The sequence below is a fragment of the Hemitrygon akajei genome, chromosome 11 (assembly GCF_048418815.1).
Source record: "Hemitrygon akajei chromosome 11, sHemAka1.3, whole genome shotgun sequence".
Taxonomy (NCBI): Eukaryota; Metazoa; Chordata; class Chondrichthyes; order Myliobatiformes; family Dasyatidae; genus Hemitrygon; species Hemitrygon akajei.
This window is the reverse complement of record NC_133134.1, coordinates 63,350,058-63,370,202: the sequence shown is the minus strand read 5'-3', so window position 1 is coordinate 63,370,202 and position 20,145 is coordinate 63,350,058. Positions and strand designations below refer to the sequence as shown.

The 20,145-nt window shown below is 45.0% G+C and overlaps 1 protein-coding gene across 2 annotated transcripts in view; it reads left to right on the top strand.

Moving 5' to 3' along the window:
* LOC140735658 (MICAL-like protein 2) overlaps nt 1–20,145 on the top strand; it is a 118,177-nt gene that overhangs the window by 32,978 nt on the left and 65,054 nt on the right. For both annotated transcript variants that reach the window (XM_073060969.1, XM_073060970.1), the window contains 4 exons: nt 5,416–5,557; nt 9,308–9,471; nt 12,354–12,496; nt 18,598–19,514. In XM_073060969.1, coding sequence (XP_072917070.1) covers nt 5,416–5,557; nt 9,308–9,471; nt 12,354–12,496; nt 18,598–19,514 — 1,366 coding nt within the window. The remainder of the gene's footprint in view (nt 1–5,415; nt 5,558–9,307; nt 9,472–12,353; nt 12,497–18,597; nt 19,515–20,145) is intronic.

Below are 20,145 nucleotides of genomic sequence, written 5' to 3'. Positions count from 1 at the left end.
ATCTGTGAGGTTCCCTCTATTAAACTGCAGCTAAGCCTGCCAGTTGTCCCATGCCTCTGTCTGTTTTGCCCACTGGACTTGCTTGATTTAATCTCCACGTTTTCTTCCCACCTGCTGGATTGATGCTGTGCTTTACACCCTTCCCTGATAAATTAAGTTAATTCCTGTGAGCAAACAGCCCTGCAAGGATATTGGTCCCCTCAAGTTTATAGACAACTGGAACTCTTTGTACAGGCCCCTCATGACAGAAGTAACGCCAGTGATCCAAATCCTCGAAGTCCTCCATCCTGCACCAGCTCAATAGACAAGCAAATATCTGTCCTATTCTCCTATTGTACAAGGAATAATCTTTGTATGGTGACCTGAGAGTTCTTGCTTAAGTTTCTGCCTAACTCCCTAAATTCATTTTGCAGGACCTCATTCCTCTTTCCACTTCAGTTGTTGGTCACATGCTCTCTAGCTGTTCTTCCTCCCCAATCAGACTTTCTGTACCTGATCGGAGATGTATTTGATCCCGGCACTGAGGAGGCAACAGATCATTCTTGACTTGCTTTCATCCACAGAGTTGCCTATCTGTTCCTCCATTAATGCATCCCCTAGCTCTACTGCTTGGATTGGCTGCTGTGCATTAGAACCAACAGTGGGGCTACAAACTTGGCTGCTACTTTCATCTGAGCTCAATTTCCTAATGGTATTGAAAACTATATAACTGATTAAGTGGGACAAAACCACAGGGGACTCTTGGGCTATCTGCCTGCCCTTCCTTTTTGAACCTGTAGTGTGACTGACTTACTGAAAATACTATCTGTGACATTTTCTGCATTCTGGATTTGCCATAGCATATCTGGGCCAATAAAAGGTAGGCTTATAGTGTGTTTAACCAGTCTCTTTACCTTTTCTTTTCTGTCAGAGGTTGTCGACATGGAATCCCTTGGTTCCCTTACATATTCTCCTGTATTCTCGCTCCTTGTTTTCCCTCCCTCAATGTGCTCCCCTCTCATTCTTCTCCCATTTGAGTCCCATTTTTATGTCTACTAAAGAAATCCACTAATATCTACACACATAAAATGCAGGAGCAACTCGGTAAGTCAGGCAACATCTACTTGGGACCAAGACCATTCATCAGGACTGGAAAGGAAGGGGGCAGAGGCCATAATAGGAAGTTGCAGGGAGGGGAAGGAGTACAAACTGGCAGTTGATAGGTAAATCCAGGTGACGAGGAAGTGAGGTGGTTGGGGGAGGGAGGGATTGAAATAAGAAGCTGGGAGGGGATAAGTGAAAGAGGTAAAGGGCTGAAGAAGGGAGAATCTGATAGGAGAGGGCAGTGGACCATGGATGAAAGGGAAGGAGGAGGGGAAAAGAGGGCGGGTGAGGAGAAGAGGAGGGCTGAGAGGGTAACCAGAATGGGGAATGGAAAAAAAAGCTTGAGAATTAGGGTTGGTGGAAGAAATTAACAGCAGTTAGAGAAATTGATATTCATGTCATCAGGTTGGAATATGACATGTTCCTCCAACCTGAGTTTGGCCTCATCGTGGCAGTAGCGGAAGCATGGACAGATATGTCAGAATGGGAAGGGGAAGTCAGACTGAAATGGGTAACCATCGGAAGATCCTGCATTCTGCAGAGGACAGAGTGAAGGTGCTCAACATTCTGATATCTCCCTCAATTGGAAAGTTCATTCCTCCCTGTCAACCACATTGCCAACACTGGAACACTTCTTAATCACAGTCCCTCCATAATCACCAGGTCAGTTCTCTAGTCCAAATGGAGGGGTCTGCTTCTGAATCCCGTGAACTCCCACTGGATGCAATGTACTCCAATCACTGAAACACCCACACAGAGACCAATTCCCCAGGGTTCAAGTTCACATCCTGCTCCTTTTCCCATCCTCAACTTTGTGGAGGAACGTGGGCATCATAAGCACATGGCAAATTCACTTTCTGACTGAGCTTTATCTGTTTGTCTCTGCTCTCCGCAGATGGGCAGGGTTGTATTATTTAGAAATAATCCACAGACAATTCAGATTCCACCACTGCCAATGGGTCAAAATTCAACTCATTAAAATGGATAATTCAGTTGATAAAATACTGAATTAAACTGTTTGCATTGGCAATTGTGTCCATGAAACTATTATTTTTCTTTAAAACAACATGTGATTTTTCAAGTGTTGTTTTAAGGCGACACGTCACCTGTAAGTCTGCTTGGTCACCTATTGTATCCAGTGCTCCTGGTGTGGCCTCCTGTATATCGGACAAACTCCGATGTAGATTGGGAGCCTGCATTGCCGAGCACCTACACTCTGTCTGCCAGAAAAGCGGAATCTCGCTGTAGCCACCCATTTCAATTCCACTTCCCATTCCCATTCCGATATGTCAGTCTACTCCTCTACTGCTGCAATGAAGCAACACTTCGTATTTTGTCTGGGTAGCCTCTAACCTGATTGCATGAACATCGATTACTCGAATTTCCAGTAACTGCCTCTTCTCCTTCACCATTCCTCATTCTTGCTTCCCTCTCCTTACCTACCCATCAGCTCCCTCTTGTGCTCCTTCCCCTTCCCTTTCTTCCATGGCCTTCTACTCTCTCTTATCAGATTCCCCCTCCTCCAGCCCTTTATCTGTTTCACCTATCGACTTCCCAGCTCTTTACTTCAAACCCCCCCTCCCAATCTCACCTATCACCTGGCATCTTGTACTTCTTCCTCCCTTCCCCCCCACCTTCTTACTCTGACTTCTCCCTTTCCAGTCCTGAAAAGGGTCTTGGCCTGAAATGTCGACTCTTCACTCTTTTCCATAGATGCTGTTTGGTCTGCTGAGTTCCTTCAGCATTTTGTGTGTGTCAGATGATTTTCAAAGAAGGACATCAAGAAGCAGCCCAGAGAACCACTGGACTGTATGAAAATCTTTAGGTGATGTGGGAACATCCTTGACCACACCAAGTGAAACATTCCATCCACATTTCCCTGTAACTTTCCAGAGGGCAGTGAGAGATCACCGATGGACGATGGGTTTGGCTGGGTCCAACGCTTTTCCAACTGCTATACTTTAAGATGCTGTGCCAGAAATTGTACCCTTGCACTTCCATACCTTACTAAACAGAAAGCAGGTCATTGATACATTGTAATGTTTACTTTTTAATATTACAGAATTTTCAGATTAAGTTTTGGGAAAAATAATAAAAGATAGTGTTATATGTTAAGTTGGAGCACACACTAGGGAAGAATTAAATTTGATCAGCAAATCATATAGAATTCTCCTTTCATAATTATTTTTCATAAGCAGAAAGTGAATGATTGTCAAATGATGAATTCTGACATCATTATAAATGTGCTTTGGATAATCCCGATATTAATAATATTGGTTCGTTCTAATATTAATTCAATTCTGCATTAAAGCAGATAGTTTTGTTATTAATTTTATATCGGACAAGTGGCCACAGTTACTATGATTTCATCAGTACCCAGTCTAAGGATGTTCGATATTCGACAGGGAAGGAACACCCCTACATCTGGCAGCGTTTTCCAACGGGCTTCATAAATCAATTAACTGTGTTCTTTTTCTCTCCGTTTTTAAATAATGCACCAATTTTGGAATGAAATTGCCAAACTGTAATTGTTAGTGGCTTCTTTGCCCTGGAGTCATTAGTTAAAATATAACAGGACATGCGAATTGGTCTATGTAAATATCAATTATTTTGAGCAATAAATCTTTGGGAATAGTGCTTCAATGTCTCAGCTGGTGAACGTGCTGGGGTAATACGAACCGAGGAGCAAGGCTCAGCCTCGGCTTAAATAATGAGCTGGTCGTCATGTGTGGGGAGTCTGCTTTTAACCTACAGTAGAACATGGAACAATGCAGCACAGTGCAGACACTTCGGCCCATGGTGTTGTGCTGAGCCTTTGACCGACTCTAAGATCAATGTACCCTTCCCACCTACATAGCCAATCAGTTTTTATCATCCATTTGCCTGTCTAAAAGTTTCTTAAACATCCTCAACATATCTGCCTTTACTACCGCCTCTGGCAGAATGTTCCATGCACCCACAGCTCTCTGTGTTTATAAAAACAAAACAAAAAAAAACTTACTTTTGACATCCCCAAATACTTTCCTACAATCATCGTAAAACTATTCCTCCTTGCATTAGCCATTTCCACCCAGGGAAAAGTCTCTGGCTGTTCACTTGACCTATGCCTCTTATCATCTTGCACCTGTTTATCATCTCCTCCTCCACTCCTAAGAGAAATGCTTAGCTCACACAACCTATCCTCATTAGATGTACTCTCTGATCTTGGCAGCATCCTGGTGAACCCACATAAAATGGCAGAATCTATGGATAGGAATAAAGGGCCAAAGCCCTTCGTCAGCATCCTGCTACATCTCCTCTCCACTCTCTCTAAAGCTTCTACATCCTTCCTATAGTGAGGTGACCAGAACAGAACACAATATTCCAAATGTGGTCTAACCAGGGTTTACAGAGCTGCAAAGTTAGCTCAAATTCTTGAACCCATTCCCTGACTAGTGAAGGCCAAGACATCATACACTTTCATAACAACCCTATCAACCTTGAGGTAACTTTGAGGGGTCTATGGACATGGGCCCCAAAAACCCCTGTTCCTCCACACTGCTAAGAAACCTGTAATTGACCCTTTAATTGTCCTTCCAAAATGAATCACTGGTGTATGGTTCATGATTCGGAGATGAATACCTTTGAAGTCCTGCTTTTCAGTTTCCTATCAAGCTCCCAATACTCACTCTTCAGGAACTCTCTCCTTTTCCTACCTACGTTATTGGTATCAATATGTGCCATGACTTCTGGCTACTTACCCTCACCCTTTATAATGCTGTGGATCTGATATGAGACATCCCTGACCCTGGCCCCAGGCAGGCAACAAACCATCCGAGAGTCTTTTTCATGTCAGCATAATTGCCTGTCTGCTCCCCGAACTATTGAATCCCCTATCACCACCACTTCCCATCTTCCCCTTTCCCTTCTGAGCCACAGAGTTCCTCAAGATGCGGATAGTTGATGATACACAGTGACTAGTGCTTGATACTTGTGAAGCTCTGCAGAAATACAAGACTGTGCCTGTGATGGTGTGTAGAAATCCAGTTATTCCCTCTTAAAGCAATCAAACCTGATTTTAAAAGCTAATGTAGCTTGTTTTACAATCATGGACTGTGCACTTACAGGTGGGTAAACCATGTATGTGATTTGCCTAATGTTCTGGACAGTTCAGATTTAACATTTCTAGCCATGCTAACAGGGAGAGTGCCCAGTTAGTGTGGCTTTGATCACACACAGATGAGCAACTGGAACAATCTGTTTGGCTGACACAAAAACAAGAGCTTCTCACTGGACAATAATAAACCAATTACCCTACAAAGGTGCTTGCTAAAGTCTTGCTCGCTTTTCCAGGCTTTCCGCGTGGCGGAGGAGGAGCTGGGCATCCCGGCACTGTTGGATGCAGAAGATATGGTGGCGCTGAGAGTCCCCGACAGGCTGAGCATCCTGACCTACGTCTCGCAGTACTATAATTTCTTCACAGGCCGGTCACCCAGTGAGTATCCGCCCCCTGTGACAACAGCGGTGCTGCTCACCGCACCTGGGGTGAGTGGGTCCACAGCCCATGGTGCTTCTGCAGCTATATGAGGAAGGGAGGGGCTGGATTTAGAACCAGCAACAGCGAAGGAGCAATGATATGTTTCCAAATCTGGATGATATGACTTGGATGTGACATTGGTTGCACTTACAGGGTGGTGAGGAGGCGGCAATCTTGCTCCACATATCTGTCCTCCCACTGTGTCAATTCTGCTGTTTAATTTGAACCTGGTTGATACATCTTATCTTTGCTCCATTATCCCTCAAATCCCTCCCAACAGTCTTCTGCTTTTGAAATTTGAATATCTTTCTCTGGAGCCATGGATGCTGCCTGGCCTGCTGAGTTCCTCCAGCATTTTGTGTGTGTGGCTTGGATTTCCAGCATCTGCAAAATTTTCTCTTGTTTATATTTTGAACTGTGGAGCTTGGTTAAAGGAGGGTCATACTTGTAATGACAGCAGTTCAGAGAGGTTCATCAGGTTGATCCATGAGATTGGTTTGTCATTGTCACATTTATTGAGGTACAGCAAAAACTTGTCTCGCATAGAACTCGTACAGATCAGTTCATTACAACATCTCATTGAGGTAGTAAGAGGGAGAACAGTAAAACATTGTGAAATAAAATGCAGTGCAGATAGACAATAAGGTGCAAGGTCATAGCGAGATAGATTGTGAGGTCAAGAGTCCATCTTATCGTACTAGGGAAGCGTTGAATGGTTTTAGAATAGCCTGGTGTTAGGTGCCTGATGGGAGATGGGGGAAGAGTGAATGTGGTGGGTGGGGTCTTTGATTATGCTGGCTGCTTTACCAAGGCAGCAGGAAATGTAGAAAGAATCCACGTAGGTGGAGATTGGTTTCTGTGGTGCTGAGTTGTGTCCACAACTCTCTGTGGTCACGGGCAGAACGGTAGCCATACCAAGTTGTGATGCATCCAAATAGGATGCTTTCTATGTTGCATCAGTAAAAATTGGTGAGGGTGAAAGGGGACATGCTAAATCTTTTTAGCCTTCTTCTTTAGCCATGTCATCAATATAGTTGGACCAGCGTAGGTTGTTGGTACTGTCCACCCATTGAACTCAGCATCATTGGTGTAAAGAGAAGCATGTGCCCACTTCATGAAGTCAATGACCAGCTTCATTGTTTTGCAGGTATTGAGGGAAAGGCTGGTGTCTGGGCAAGATGTCACCAGCTCTGCATCTCCTTCCTGTACTCAGACTTACCATGTTTTGAGGTGGAGCCTGCTATGGTACTATCAACTGCGAACTCTGGGGATGGGGTTAGGGTAGAATCTGGTACAGGGTCGAGTAGGGGTTGAGGCTTGTGAAGACATCAGTGCTGGAGGTGTTGCATTTATCCTTACTGATTGTGTCCCATTGGTCAGGAGGTCAAGGATTCAAAGTTCACAATGCATCTATTATCAAAGTACCAATACAATATTCAACCTTGAGAATTGTCTCCTTACAGAGTCAGAATCAAAATCAGGTTTACTATCGTGAAATTTGTTAATTTAGCAGCAGCAGTTCAATGCAATACATAATATAGAAGAAGAAAAATAATAATAATAAATATGTCAATCAATTACAGTATATGAATATTGAATAGATGAAAATTGTGCAAAAAACAATGTATACAATTAAAAAGTGAGGTAGTGTTCATGGGTTCAGTATCCACTTATAAATCGGATGGCAGAGGGGAAGAAGCTGTTCCTGAATTGTTGAGTGTGTGCCTTCAGGCTCCTGTACCTCCTACCTGATGGTAACAGTGAGAAAAGGGCATATTGGACGCTGCCTTTCTGAGACACTGCTCCTTGAAGATGTCCTGGGTACTTTGTAAGCTAGTATTCAAGATGGAGCAGACTAAATTTATAACCCTCTGCAGCTTTTTACAGTCCTGTGCAGTAGCCTCCGCCCATACCAGACAGTGACGCAGCCACAAAGCAAGGAAACCCTTCTGATAGGGGGATTGAAAGTTGTGGATATGGCTTTAGAATAAGGAACTGCCATTTGAAATAGAAATGATTTCTGTGTCAGTGTCTTTGGAATTCTGTACCCCAGTGGAGACTGAATTACTGAGTATATTCAGGGCTAAAACGTGCCGATCTTTGATCTGTTTGGGGACTGCAGGCTTTGGGGATCATACAGGAACATGAAGCTGAAGTCAGGATCAGAGTAGCCACAATTTTACTGAACACTGATCATTCGAGGATTTGAACATCCTTGTGCCATCCCCTGATGTTTTGAAGTCAACATTACAGCAAAGCATCAGATAATGTCCATGCCTGGATGTGGCCACAGCCCTTATGGTGAGTTGCAAGGATACAGGCACCAGTTAACATGATTTCCTCTGGATTACTGAGAGTAAGAATGGGCAATGAGCACTGAGAATCGGCCCCAGTCAGGTTGAAGCCACTGACTTTTTGTTACAGCTCCTTCTGGGGCACAGTCTCTGCGAGAGAACATCTGTCGATGTCGAGAGAACAGCAGAAAGAATAGCTACTTGGTTGAACGAGACTCTTCTGCATGTTACTTGCAGTTTCTTTCCAGTTCTCAACATTCAAGCTGGTCATGTTTGAGCATGCATTTGTCGTATGATCCAACTAGATTGTTATGCTGTTTTATTTAATCTTGCACCTATTTATTTAATCTTTTATTTAATCAGCAAGAAGGCTGGCATTTATTTACCTGTGTAATGACTGACTTGCAGGGGTATTTCAAAGCTTAAGCGATATTGTAGGCCAGGCTTCAGTGTGAACCATTTACAAAATGCATTGCAGTAATTGGCCCAGGTTCTGCTGACAGCACACCCCCAACATGCGACCTCTCCCGGCAAGAAGGTCAGCAGAGCAGCAGGTTCCCCTCCAAGTCGCACGTCATCCAGATTTGGAAGTACATCATTTGTTCTTCAGTGTCACTGGATAAATTCTGGAACTCCTTTCCCCAACAGCACTACTGGAGCACCTTCGCAGAAGGACTTCTGTGATTCAAGCAGGCAACTCACCACCACCTTCTCCAGGACATTTAGGGATGGGCAATAAATGCTGTCTTTCCCAGCCACACCCACATTCCAGAGATAAAAGATAATCCGTTTCCAATTCTGTAGCTCATCAGTGACCTAACTGGAAATTCATTTCCACATATAATTTAACATCTGTTTCCTCGGGATCTCTTTCTGTATCTCTGGGGTCGATTGATTGGCAGGGGGCCGAATGGATATGGGGAGAAGGCAGGAAAATGGGGTTAAAAAATCAGCCATAATTGAATGCTAGAGCAGATCGATGGCCAAATGGCCTAATTCTGCTCCTTTATCTTATCTTCTCTCATGTTATATTAGTTTTATTTGTCACACGTATATTGAAACACACAGTGAATGAGTTGTTTGTGCCAATGACCAACACAGTGCAACTGTGTCAGGGACAGCCTTCAAGTATTGCCATGCTTCAGGATCAACATAGCATGTCCACAACTTACTAACCCTGACCCTAGCCTGTACATCTTTGGAAAGTGGGTGTAAATGGAAAGCCAGACCATAATGGGGAGAACGTACAGATGGTGGTGGGAATTGAACCCCGACTGGTGATTGTTGGCACTGTAGAGAGTTGGACTAGCTGCTATGCTACTGTCTACACCTGGATAGCACACGAAACTGAAGCCCAAACTATATAAGTTTTTATTTTACTTTCTGCCTTTAACGTTGCTCTTCTCTCTTGCAGTTGGTGGTATGGCTCACATTAAAAGACCTGCAACTGACTCGAGTGAGGAGCCAGCGCAGAAGAGGCTGACTCCTGAGAGTAAGCCAAAACACCCTAAGAATACACGGACTGACAACCATGAGCCAGTGCCTCATGCTGCGGCAACGTGCCGGGTCGCCACGCCGGTGAGCGCTGTTACAGTTAATCTGGGAGCTTCACTAACTTGCCAGATCAGGGTGCATTGCTTTGGAGGCCAGGCACTTGAAACGTATCTGCGCATTGTGCACGCAGGATCCACTGACTGGAAGACTAGGGAAGAGAGCTTCATGAGTAGATGTTGGGATTGTTCTTGGAGAAGTCTTGGGGGAGAGTTAATGGGGATCTTGAATTGGTTTATGAAAACAATGATGGTTGCTGCAAATCTGATATAAGATCAGAAACTGTGGCATCCAAGTTGGCCAGTGTCTGTTGTGAGAGAACCGGAGTTTGTTTATCAAGGTGAAGGTGAAGTTGAGATGAGGGAGTTAGACTATGAGAAGACATTGAGTCACCTGGGACTGTACTCGTTGGAATTCAGAGGAATGAGAGGTGATCTTATAGAAACATATAAAATTGTGAAAGGGGTACATTCGATAGAGGCAGGAAAGTTGTGTCCACTGATAGGTGAGATTAGAACTAGGGAACATATATGCGGGGGTGTAAATTCGGGATGGAAATGAGAAGGAACTGCTTTTCCCGGAGAGTGGTGAATCTGTGGAATTCTTTGCCCAATGAAGCAGTGGAGGCCACCTCAGTAAATATATTTAAGACAGGGTTGGATAGATTTTTGCATAGTAGGAGAATTACGTGTTAAGGGGAAAAGGCAGGGAAGTAGAGATGAGTCCATGGCCAGATCAGCCACGATCCTATTGAATGGTGGAGCAGCCTTGATGGGCCAGATGGCCGACTCCTGCTCCTATTTCTTATATTCTCTATTAATGTCACATGCATCGAGATACAGTGGAAAAACTTTTGTGTACGTGACATCCAGACAGTTAATTTGATACATAAGTATATCAAGGTAGTAAAGAGGGGGAAAACACTGCAGAATATAGTGTTACAGTTACAGGGAGAGGATAGTGCAAGGGCCATGGTGAAGTAGATAGAGAGATCAGTAGTTCAGAGTCACACTCACAACTTGAATCACGTTTAACATTACCGGCAGAAATTTGTTATTATGCTGCAGCAGTACGTAGCAATACATAATAAAATCTGTGAATTACTGTAAGTATATATATTTAATTTAACTATACAGTTGAAGTCAGAAGTTTATATACACCTTAGCCAAATACATTTAAACTCAGTTTTTCACAATTCCTGACACTTAATCCTAGAAAACATTCCCTGTCTTAGGTCAGTTAGGATCACTATTTTATTTTAAGAATGTGAAATGTCAGAATAATAGTAGAGAGAATGATTTATTTCAGCTTTTATTTCTTTCATCACTTTCCCAGTGGGTCAGAAGTTTACAGACACTTTGTTAGTATTTGGTAGCATTGCCTTTAAATTGTTTAACTTGGGTCAAACGTTTTGGGTAGCCTTCCACAAGCTTCTCACAGTAAGTTGCTGGAATTTTGTTCCATTCCTTCAGACAGAACTGGTGTAACTGAGTCAGGTTTGTAGGCCTCCTTGCTCGCACACGCTTTTTCAGTTCTGCCCACAAATTAGAAGCTTGTGGAAGGTAACGTTCATGGGTTCAATATCCACTCAGAATTCTGATGGCAGAGGAGAAGAAGCTGTACCTGAGTCACTGAGTGTGTCTTCAGGCTCCTGTACTTCCTTCCTGATGGTAACAATGAGAAGAGGTCATGTCCTGGGTGATGGGGAGTTCATAAGAGGCCCATTCAAATCTCTGATAACAGTAGGGTCGAAGCTGTCCTTGAGCCTAGTGGTACACACACTCAAGCTTTTCTACCTTCCTCCTGATGGGAGGAGAGTAAAGAGAAAATGAGCGGGGTGGAAGGGGTCTTTCATTATGTTGGGTGCTTTCCTGAGGCAGTGGAAAGTGTAGACGGAATGAAAGGAAAGGAGGGTGGTTTTCTTGGTTGACTGGGCTGTGTTCACAACGCTCTGCAATTTCTTGATGTCTGCAGCAGAGCAGTTGCCACACCAAGCTGGACAGGACGCTTTTCATAACATAATGAGGGATGCCTCCCACCCCAGTCGTTGTCCCTTCTCCCCCTCCCATCAAGCCGAAGATACTAAAACTTGTGAACATGTGCCACCTGGCTCAAGGGCGACTACTATCCTCCTGAGCAGTCCTTTTATATGATAAAGCTGAACTTTTCATGTCTTAATCTACCTTTTATTGTTGACCTGCGCTGCACTTCCTCCGTAAATCTAACATTATATTCTGCATTCTGTTTTCTCTTCTACTACCTCACTGTGCTCATGTATGGATAATAAGTAGAGCCAGATATTGACTTGCAGATGCTTTTAATTATATCTCAGAGTACGTGACATTAACAAACTAATTAGCAACTAACTCTCAGCTACCCGTTTATCGTTTATCGCTGGTCTGGGTGTCTCGGTGGGAGAGGCTGCCTGTAGTTGGTGAAGAGGGTCAGAGACAAAAAACTTTGCCTTTGTGATGTTACAAGCTAAATGGAGTTGAAGAAGTTCCATTTTATCAGTCTGTTGCTATCAAATTTTTCTTAAATTATTCTGTGGATTTCAGTTTTACTTCTCTCCCACAATTACCACAATGCATAGTTCTGTTATGCCACAAGACCTGCTGAGAGGTAAATTTCTCCCAGATCGGCTGAGGGTTTCATAGTCACTTTCTGTTTCAATTCCATCCCTCTGCATGAACTTCCTATAGCCTCTATTGGCAGTGTGAGCTGCCTCTGAGTTGTTGGTTGTTTGGCTGTGCTTCTGTGAGCAACGTAAACCGTGCACTGAGCAGCACCGTTTCAGGTCAACTATCTCTCATCCTCAAAGCAGTCAAATTGTGGGAAAACTGTGGAGGGTCTTGTGACTGACACTTGGAGAAATTAATGTGCAATGTGGACATTTCCCCTCTCTTTAGAACAAGGTTCCAGCTCGTGATGCAGGAGACAGATCAAGCAAGTCAGGGACCCTAACCAGTAGCTGTGGCATCTGCAAAAAAAATGTTCTCTTGGTTCAACGGTACTTGGTCGATGGAAAACTTTATCACAGAAACTGCTTCAGGTAAGAAGTGGGCCCAGATCTGTTGTTTGTCTCATTAACTGAATAGGCTCCCAGCTCTGCGCTTCCAGTTGCTTGGAACATGAATTCTCTCCCATTCCCTTCCCGACTTCTACCTTCAAACTCCTATGTTGTTCTGATATTGACCAATGTAAGTCCAAGGAACAGATCCACCTTCCATCTAGACACATTGCAAACTCTCTGTGTTGCAAGCCACTACTACATTTTGTTTTTGTGAGATATTTCAGTTCCACTTAATTTTTCTGCTTCCTCTCTCTGTCTCTAACTTTTGGCTTTTAAAATAATTGTTACTTTTGGTCTCCACCCTATCACAGAATCTCCCTCTTCTCCTCTCACCCTTTCCCACCTTGCGACATAAAACACACTTGTTCTTCACTTTTCTTGTGGTTGTTCCTCTACGCGCCTTGTGACGCATCAGGCGCAGGCAACCTTGCTGTTTCTTCAGCATTTGCCTGTTTTTATGAGGCCGAGTTGCTAGCCTAGTTGCAAGGAGCTGGCCGGATTTGAACACAGAGCCAATCGCTTGGAAGTCCGGTGTGTATACCACTGCACCACCAGCTGGCTCTTCACCTAAAACATTGACTCAGTTTCTCTCTCCAATGATGCTTGTATTCTCTGTGTTTTTGTCTGGGTTTCCAGTATCTGCAATCCTCTGCTGCATTTCAGACTGAGTGGGACATCTTGTAACAGCTTCAGTAGAGCTCAGCATGTTGTTAAACACCATCAGCATCATAATGTGCCATGCTGTTTTAAGAAGGTGATCATGGTCTCATGACCATGACTGCACTTGGCAAATTTTTCTACAGAAGTGGTTTGCCATTGCCTTCTTCTGGGCAGCGTCTTTACAAGATGGTGACTGCAGCCATTATCAATACTCTTCAGAGATTGTCTGCCTGGCGTTCAGTGGTTGCATGACCTGGGTGTGATATGCAACAGCTGCTCATAGGACCATCCACCACCTGCTCCCATGGCTTCACATGACCCTGATCAGTGTGTGGGGGCGGGGGGGATAAGCAGGTTCTACACTTTGCCCAAGGGTGACCTGCAGGCTAGCGGAGGGAAGGAGTGCCTTATACCTCCTTTGGTAGAGATGCATCTCCACCCCCTGTACCCATGCTGTTAAACACTTTAATAACACCTTGATCTCTACTGAATCTAGCCCTTGCTGTCTTAGATTCTGGTTGATGTGTGCCATAAATCCATCTACTTGCCTTGTTCCAGTATCCACTGAGTCCACATTTAACACTCTCTGGATGTGACCTTCCCCAATACCAGGATTTATTCGATGTGGTGACGCAGTGGTGTGCAGGTGAATGGGATGTAATCAACAATGACTCCACGAAGTTTCAAATATGGGCAAAAAAGTTCATAAAAATAAAAATTACAAATGTATATAAAAACATCACTTACAATTCACTGATGTAAATTGGTTGTATTGATTAAAATAATTTATATTAATTAAGATAGAGTTTAATAGAAGTGAATCACATGACTTCATTTACCTTTTTTGTCCCATCCATGTGTGAACTGCCTCTAGATTCAATGATGGGCTCAGGTACAGAGTATGTGTTTAGGTGGCCTGCATCTGATCTCCAGTATTTTCTGTACTGCCACACTGCAGCATCCTGCCGTGGGAAGTCTTGAATGCTGTTGCATGCATTGCAGAACTGCCCTCCAGCCATTAAAGCCCAATTCAACTAATTGCAAAGCTTAGTGGAATATTGGTCCTTAGATCTTCAATACAAGAGGCAAGAAGTTATGTTGCAGCTATACAAAGCCCTATACTGGAGTTCCCTCCCTTTTTTATGCCATGGACCAATACCATTAAGCAAAGGGTCTGTGGACCCTGGGTTGGGAACCCCTGCCCTATATGGATAATGTGAGTAGTTGTAGATGTAGAGAGTATTTCTCTGCTATAATGTGCAGTGTGGAGATTTGAAAAGCAATGAAGCGTGCAATGTGCATTGATTACTAGATTGATACCTGGTCCAAGGGTTAAACTTCAAAGAGAAACTGCATTAATCAGGGTTGTACCCCTGAGATGTAGAAGGTTAAAGGGTGATTTGATCAATGCCTTCAAGACATTAAGAGGAACTGATGGGTGAATGAAGACATGTGCAGACAAAAAATTGAGAAACATTTTCACAGAGAGGTTAGTGGAAATTTGGAGTCGGCCTGCAAACAGGAATCAATACGGTGTCAGATGTTAATTTCAAGTTGAACACATCATTGATGAAAGAAATTTGGTAAAAGCTGCACTGACCCTATTGAATAGTAGGGCAGGCTGGGGGTTTTCTCGCTGTTCCTGTTTCTCAGTTCCTAATGCCCTTGCCTCGCAATAAAAAATTACAACGTTTAAAATTTTCAATTGTGTTTCCTGGCACAACAGGTAAGGGCATTCCTTCTTGTGGAGTGCCTTTAAATGGCACAGCCCTGATCATAAGGTGAATGGATAATTACTTTATACATTTCCACCACCAACATGAAGGAGCAGTTACTCCCTCCCCACCATTTCACTCATCTTAAACCCCTTATGTAAAACAACCCTCAACATCAGTACTCCAGGCCTAGGAAAGAAGAGGAGAAGCATAGACTCAAGAGGCTCTGCAGGTGCTTGAAGTCCAGAGTAACGTGCACAAAATGCTGAAGGGATTCAACGGGCCAGGCAGCATCTATGGTGGCAAATGAAAGGTCAATGTTTCAGGCTGAGACCCTTCATCAGGACTGGAAAGTAAGGAATCTGAATAAGAAGGTGGGGTAAGGGGAGGTGTACAAGCTGGCAGGTGATTGGTGAAGCCAGTGAGGGGCAAGGCTGGAGGGTGGGGGAGGGGATGAAGTGAGCAGCATGGAAGTGATAGGTGGAAAAGGTGAAGGGGCTGAAGACGAAGCAATCTGACAGGAGAGGAGAGTGGACCATGGGAGAAAGGGAAGGTGGGCACCAGAGATGGAGTGATAGACAGATGAGGAGAAGATGGGAGCCATAATGGAGAATGGAAACGAAGAGAAGGGGGAGGGGAAGAAATAATCAGAAGTTGGAGAAATCGATTTTCATGGTATTATGTTGGAGGCTATCCAAATGGGACATGAGGTGTTGATCTCCAATCTGAGAGGGGCCTCATTGTGGCAGTAGAGGAGACCATGGACTGACATGTCAGAATGGAAATGTGGAGTGGAATTGAGATGGTGGTCATCTGGAAATCCTCCCTGTTTTGGCCAGAGTGAAGGTGCTCGACAAAGTGATCCCCCAGTCTATGTCGGGTCTCACCAATGTAGAGGAGGCTGCAGCAGGAATACTGGATAACCCCGACAGACTTGCAGGTGAAGTGTTGCCTCATCAGGAAGGACTGTTTGGGTCCTTGAATGGAGGGGTAGCACATGTTCTGCTTGCATGGGTATGGCCCAGGAGGGAAGTCAGTGGGAGGGAGGAATGGACAAGGGAATCACAGAGAGTGGAACGTGGATAGAGGTGGGGAGACAAAGATGTATTTGGTGATAGGATCCTGTTGAAGATGGTGGAAGCTATGAAGAACTATGTGCTGGATGGCAGAGGCTCCTGGAGCAGTAGGAAGAGAAGTCCATAAATACAATTTGTAACTGGAGTGACGGAGAGACCATCCCTCTTCTGATCTGCTCTGTCGTCTGAACAGTAACAGGCACCCAGTGATCTGAGCTCCTATGGTCCAGGGTGCAGTTTCAACACTGGGGGGTCAAGCTGCCTCCATGTGGGAAAGGAATTATTGACATTTTGTGTCTTAGTCCCTGCATCAGGGCTAAGAGTTGAGAGGGAAGATGACTGGTATAAAGAGGAGGGTGGAATGGTGAGGCAGGAGCCTGTAGGTGATTGGTGAACTGAGGAGAATGAAGGACAAATGGCAAATAGAGCCCATTGGCCCTTACTTTGTGAACCCCTGAACATTGGCACTCCATTGATAGGGAGGTTGAGCTTGCAAAGAATCCAAGATTAGAAGCAGGACCTCACATTCCACCTGAATTGTCTACAGGCTGATAACATGAACACAGAAATATCCAAATTCCAGCAAACTGCCCCCTTTAACCATAGGACCATAGAACATTACAGCACAGTACAGGCCCTTTAGCCCTCCATGTTGTGTAATTCTTTAAAAAAAAGTACTAAACCCACACTACCCCATAACCCTCTTTTTCTTTCATCCATGTGCCTGTCCAAGAGGCTCTTAAATACCCCTAATGTTTTAGCCTCCACCACCATCCCTGGCAAGTCATTCCAGGCACTCACAACCCTCTGTGTAAAAAAACTTACCCCTGATGTCTCCCCTAAACTTCTTTCCCATAATGTTGTACATATGCCCTCTGGTGTTTGCTATTGGTGCCCTGGGAAACAGGTACTGACTATCCACCCTATCTATGCCTCTCATAATGTTGTAGACCTCTATCAAGTCCCCTCTCATTTTTCTACGCTCCAAAGAGAAAAGCCCCAGCTCTGCTAACCTTGCTTCATGTGACTTGTTCTCCAAACCAGGCAACATCCCGGTAAATCTCCTCTGCACCCTCTCCATAGCTTCCACATCCTTCCTATAATGAGGTGACCGGAACTGAACACAATACTGTAAGTGCGGTCTAACCAGAGATTTGTAGAGTTGCAACATGACCTCTCTACTCTTGAACTCAATCCCCCTGTTAATGAAGCCTAGCATCCCATAGGCCTTCTTAACTACCCTATCAACCTGCACAGTGACTTTGAGGATTTGAACCCCAAGATCCCTTTGTTCATCCACACTCTTAAGTAACTGACCATTAATCCTGTGCTCAGTCTTCTGGTTTGTCCTTCCAAAATGTATCACCTCACACTTGTCCGGATTGAACTCCATCTGCCATTTTTCTGCCCAACTCTGCAGCCTGTCTGTATCCTCTTGTAACCTTCGACAGCCTGCAGCTCCATCCACAACTCCTCCAATTTTCTGTTCTGATTTACCCAGTTCTTCCTACATTCACCCCCCAGACCACAACACCCTGTTTCATTACCCTCCTCCACCCACTCTACCCTCCCCCACACTCCTCCCTTACTGTTTCAATCTTCCCCTCCCACCATCCTCCCTCTATTCCATGTGACACCTTCCTCTCCCATCAGATTCCACCATCCCCAGCCATTTGTCATTACTGCCTTTCACCTCCCCGATTCTGTTGCTATTTCCACCTACCCCTCCTCCATCTACCTGCCACCTGGATCCACCTATTACCTGCCAGCTCTTGCTCCATCTCTATATTGACTATCTCTCCTGTATGTTTCAGTCTATGTGGAAAAGTTGGCAGTTATTGTCATGTGCACAGGTGCTTGCATGCACGAGTGCAGCAACATCACAGGCACATAGCAGCAAATGCACAACATCCTCAAGAAACATAAATTGTACATGTTAGAAAGAACACAATTAGAATATTAAAAAAATTGTGTGAAGTGGTTGTGGTGTTTCTCTGCTGGGACAGTGATTAGGGTTGTGTAGGTTGGTTCAAGAACTGAATGGTTAAAGGAAAGTCAGAGTTCTTGAACCAGGTGGCGTGTGAGTTCAGGGTTCTATACTTTCTGCCCAATAGCAGCTGCAAGAAGACAGCAAGGCCTAGATGGTGGGGATCTTTGATGAAAGATGGTGTCTTCTTGAAGCTTCTCAACTCACAACACCAGCTAGCCATTTACCTCGATAGAAGCTGCCTGACCCTAGTTCACTGAAGCTGTTTCAGCTGCTTACACTTGACAAACAGTACCACAGCATTAAGGCCAGGGCCAACAGGCTGCGGGACAGCTTCTTTCACCAGGCCATCAGATTTATCAACACACACTGATCTGATTGTGTATCTGACTGTACACTGATCTGATTGTGTACTAAACAATGGTGTATGCAGTCTTAGTGTCCTCCCATGCTTCCCCGCCTTGTTGCTTGTACATAGCCATGGAGACGCAACACGAAGATTTTTACTCCTTCAAGTTGTGAGATGGAATTAAGAAATAAAGTTCTAATTCTATTCCTCCTGTGTGTTGCAAACGAGCTCCAAAGTTGTGTTCCCTCACTTACACTGTGTCCGCTCTCTCTCCACCCCATCACCCTCTGCAGATGCACGCAGTGTGCCACCATGCTCATGGCTGGAGCCTACAAGGCGGGGCCTACGCCGGGGTCTTTCATCTGCATCACCCACTCAGCCAACGACCGTGAGAAGAGCAGTCCCCAGTACACCATCCCCTCTAAGCAGCTGGACAGCAGAACCCATGAGCCAGCCCCAGCCGTCCACCGCCCTGTGTTCAGCCATGTGAGCACATCTGCGGCAGTGACGCCCAACAGCAAGCAGCCTGAGCACCCTCCGGCAACTTTCAGGCCAGGGGGCGGTTTGGCAGAAGGGACCCAAGCTGCAAAGCAGCGCTTCCTGAGCTCGGTGACGCCTGAGAGGGGAACCACAGTCAGCCCTCACCAGTCTCAGGACGCTGGACGGGGGTTGCGGGGTTCATCAGAAACCACGGGCCAGAAACCGTTGTCACCTGCAAAGCAGGAGCAAGCCAGTGCAGTAGCGAAGAGTCCCACTCCAGCCGTCAAAACAAGCACTGAGGCAGACAAGGAGAAAGCCCGTGCTGTTTTCCAGAGGATTTTGCCTTTCGACAAAAACAACAATTGTAGTCAAGGCTCCACCTCGACCCCACCGTTCAGTGCAGAGAGATCTCCAGACAAGCCGCACACCAGCTATCACACCACCAAATCCATAACGATGAGTGCAGGCGGCTCGCAAAGTGGCAAGGAAGCAGCCAGGATCTTGGACCGACTGAAGGATCAGGACTCAGGGCGAGGTGGGCAGGCCAGGGACACCAAATGGAGGCCAAACTCGAGCTATGAGCCTGCAGTCAGTAGAGGAAGTGCCAGTTCTGCGGTGGTCCACCCGGCAGCAACAAACCAAACACCACGGTCTACATTGAGCAGAGCCTCCAGCGTGAATGAAGCAACCAGTCGTACGCCAGTCCCAGCCCAGAAGGCAAACAATAAAGGTTAGTTGTCCCTCCAGTTAGCCGAACTGGTGATCCATCTTGCTGTTGAAGCTCAAACACCTCTCTCTCACCCCATGGGGCTAGTCTGACATTTGCAGAGCTCATCCCTGGCACTGGTTTAAGTTTATTGGTGTCATTCGTACCAAGGTACTGTTAGAAGCTTTTGCCTGCCGTCCGCACAGGTTGTTCTGCACATAATTACACTGAGATAGTAAAAAGAAAACTGATTGATATATCCCATTTTCTAGCTGGGTGGATCGGAGGAGCTCAGAAGGAATTCTGGACTGGTGCCATCTTTCAAAGTTTAAAGGAGATTTACTAGGCAAGTTATTACACAGAGAGTTATGGGCGTCCGGAATGCACTGCCTGCAGTGGTAGTGGAGGCAAATACAACAGAGGATCCTAAATAGGCACATAACTTTGCAGAGAGTGGAGGGAGATGTACATTGTAAAGGCAACGAGAATTATTCATCTAAGCATTCAATTACCAGTTGAATTCGTTCAGCACAATATAATGGGCCAAAGGTCCTGTTCTATGTTCAGATTATGTATTAACCAGAGATGTCCTCCACCGGCACTTATCGCCAGCACTTCTTCCAGCCACAGGTACTGCGCTGAAAGTTCACAATGC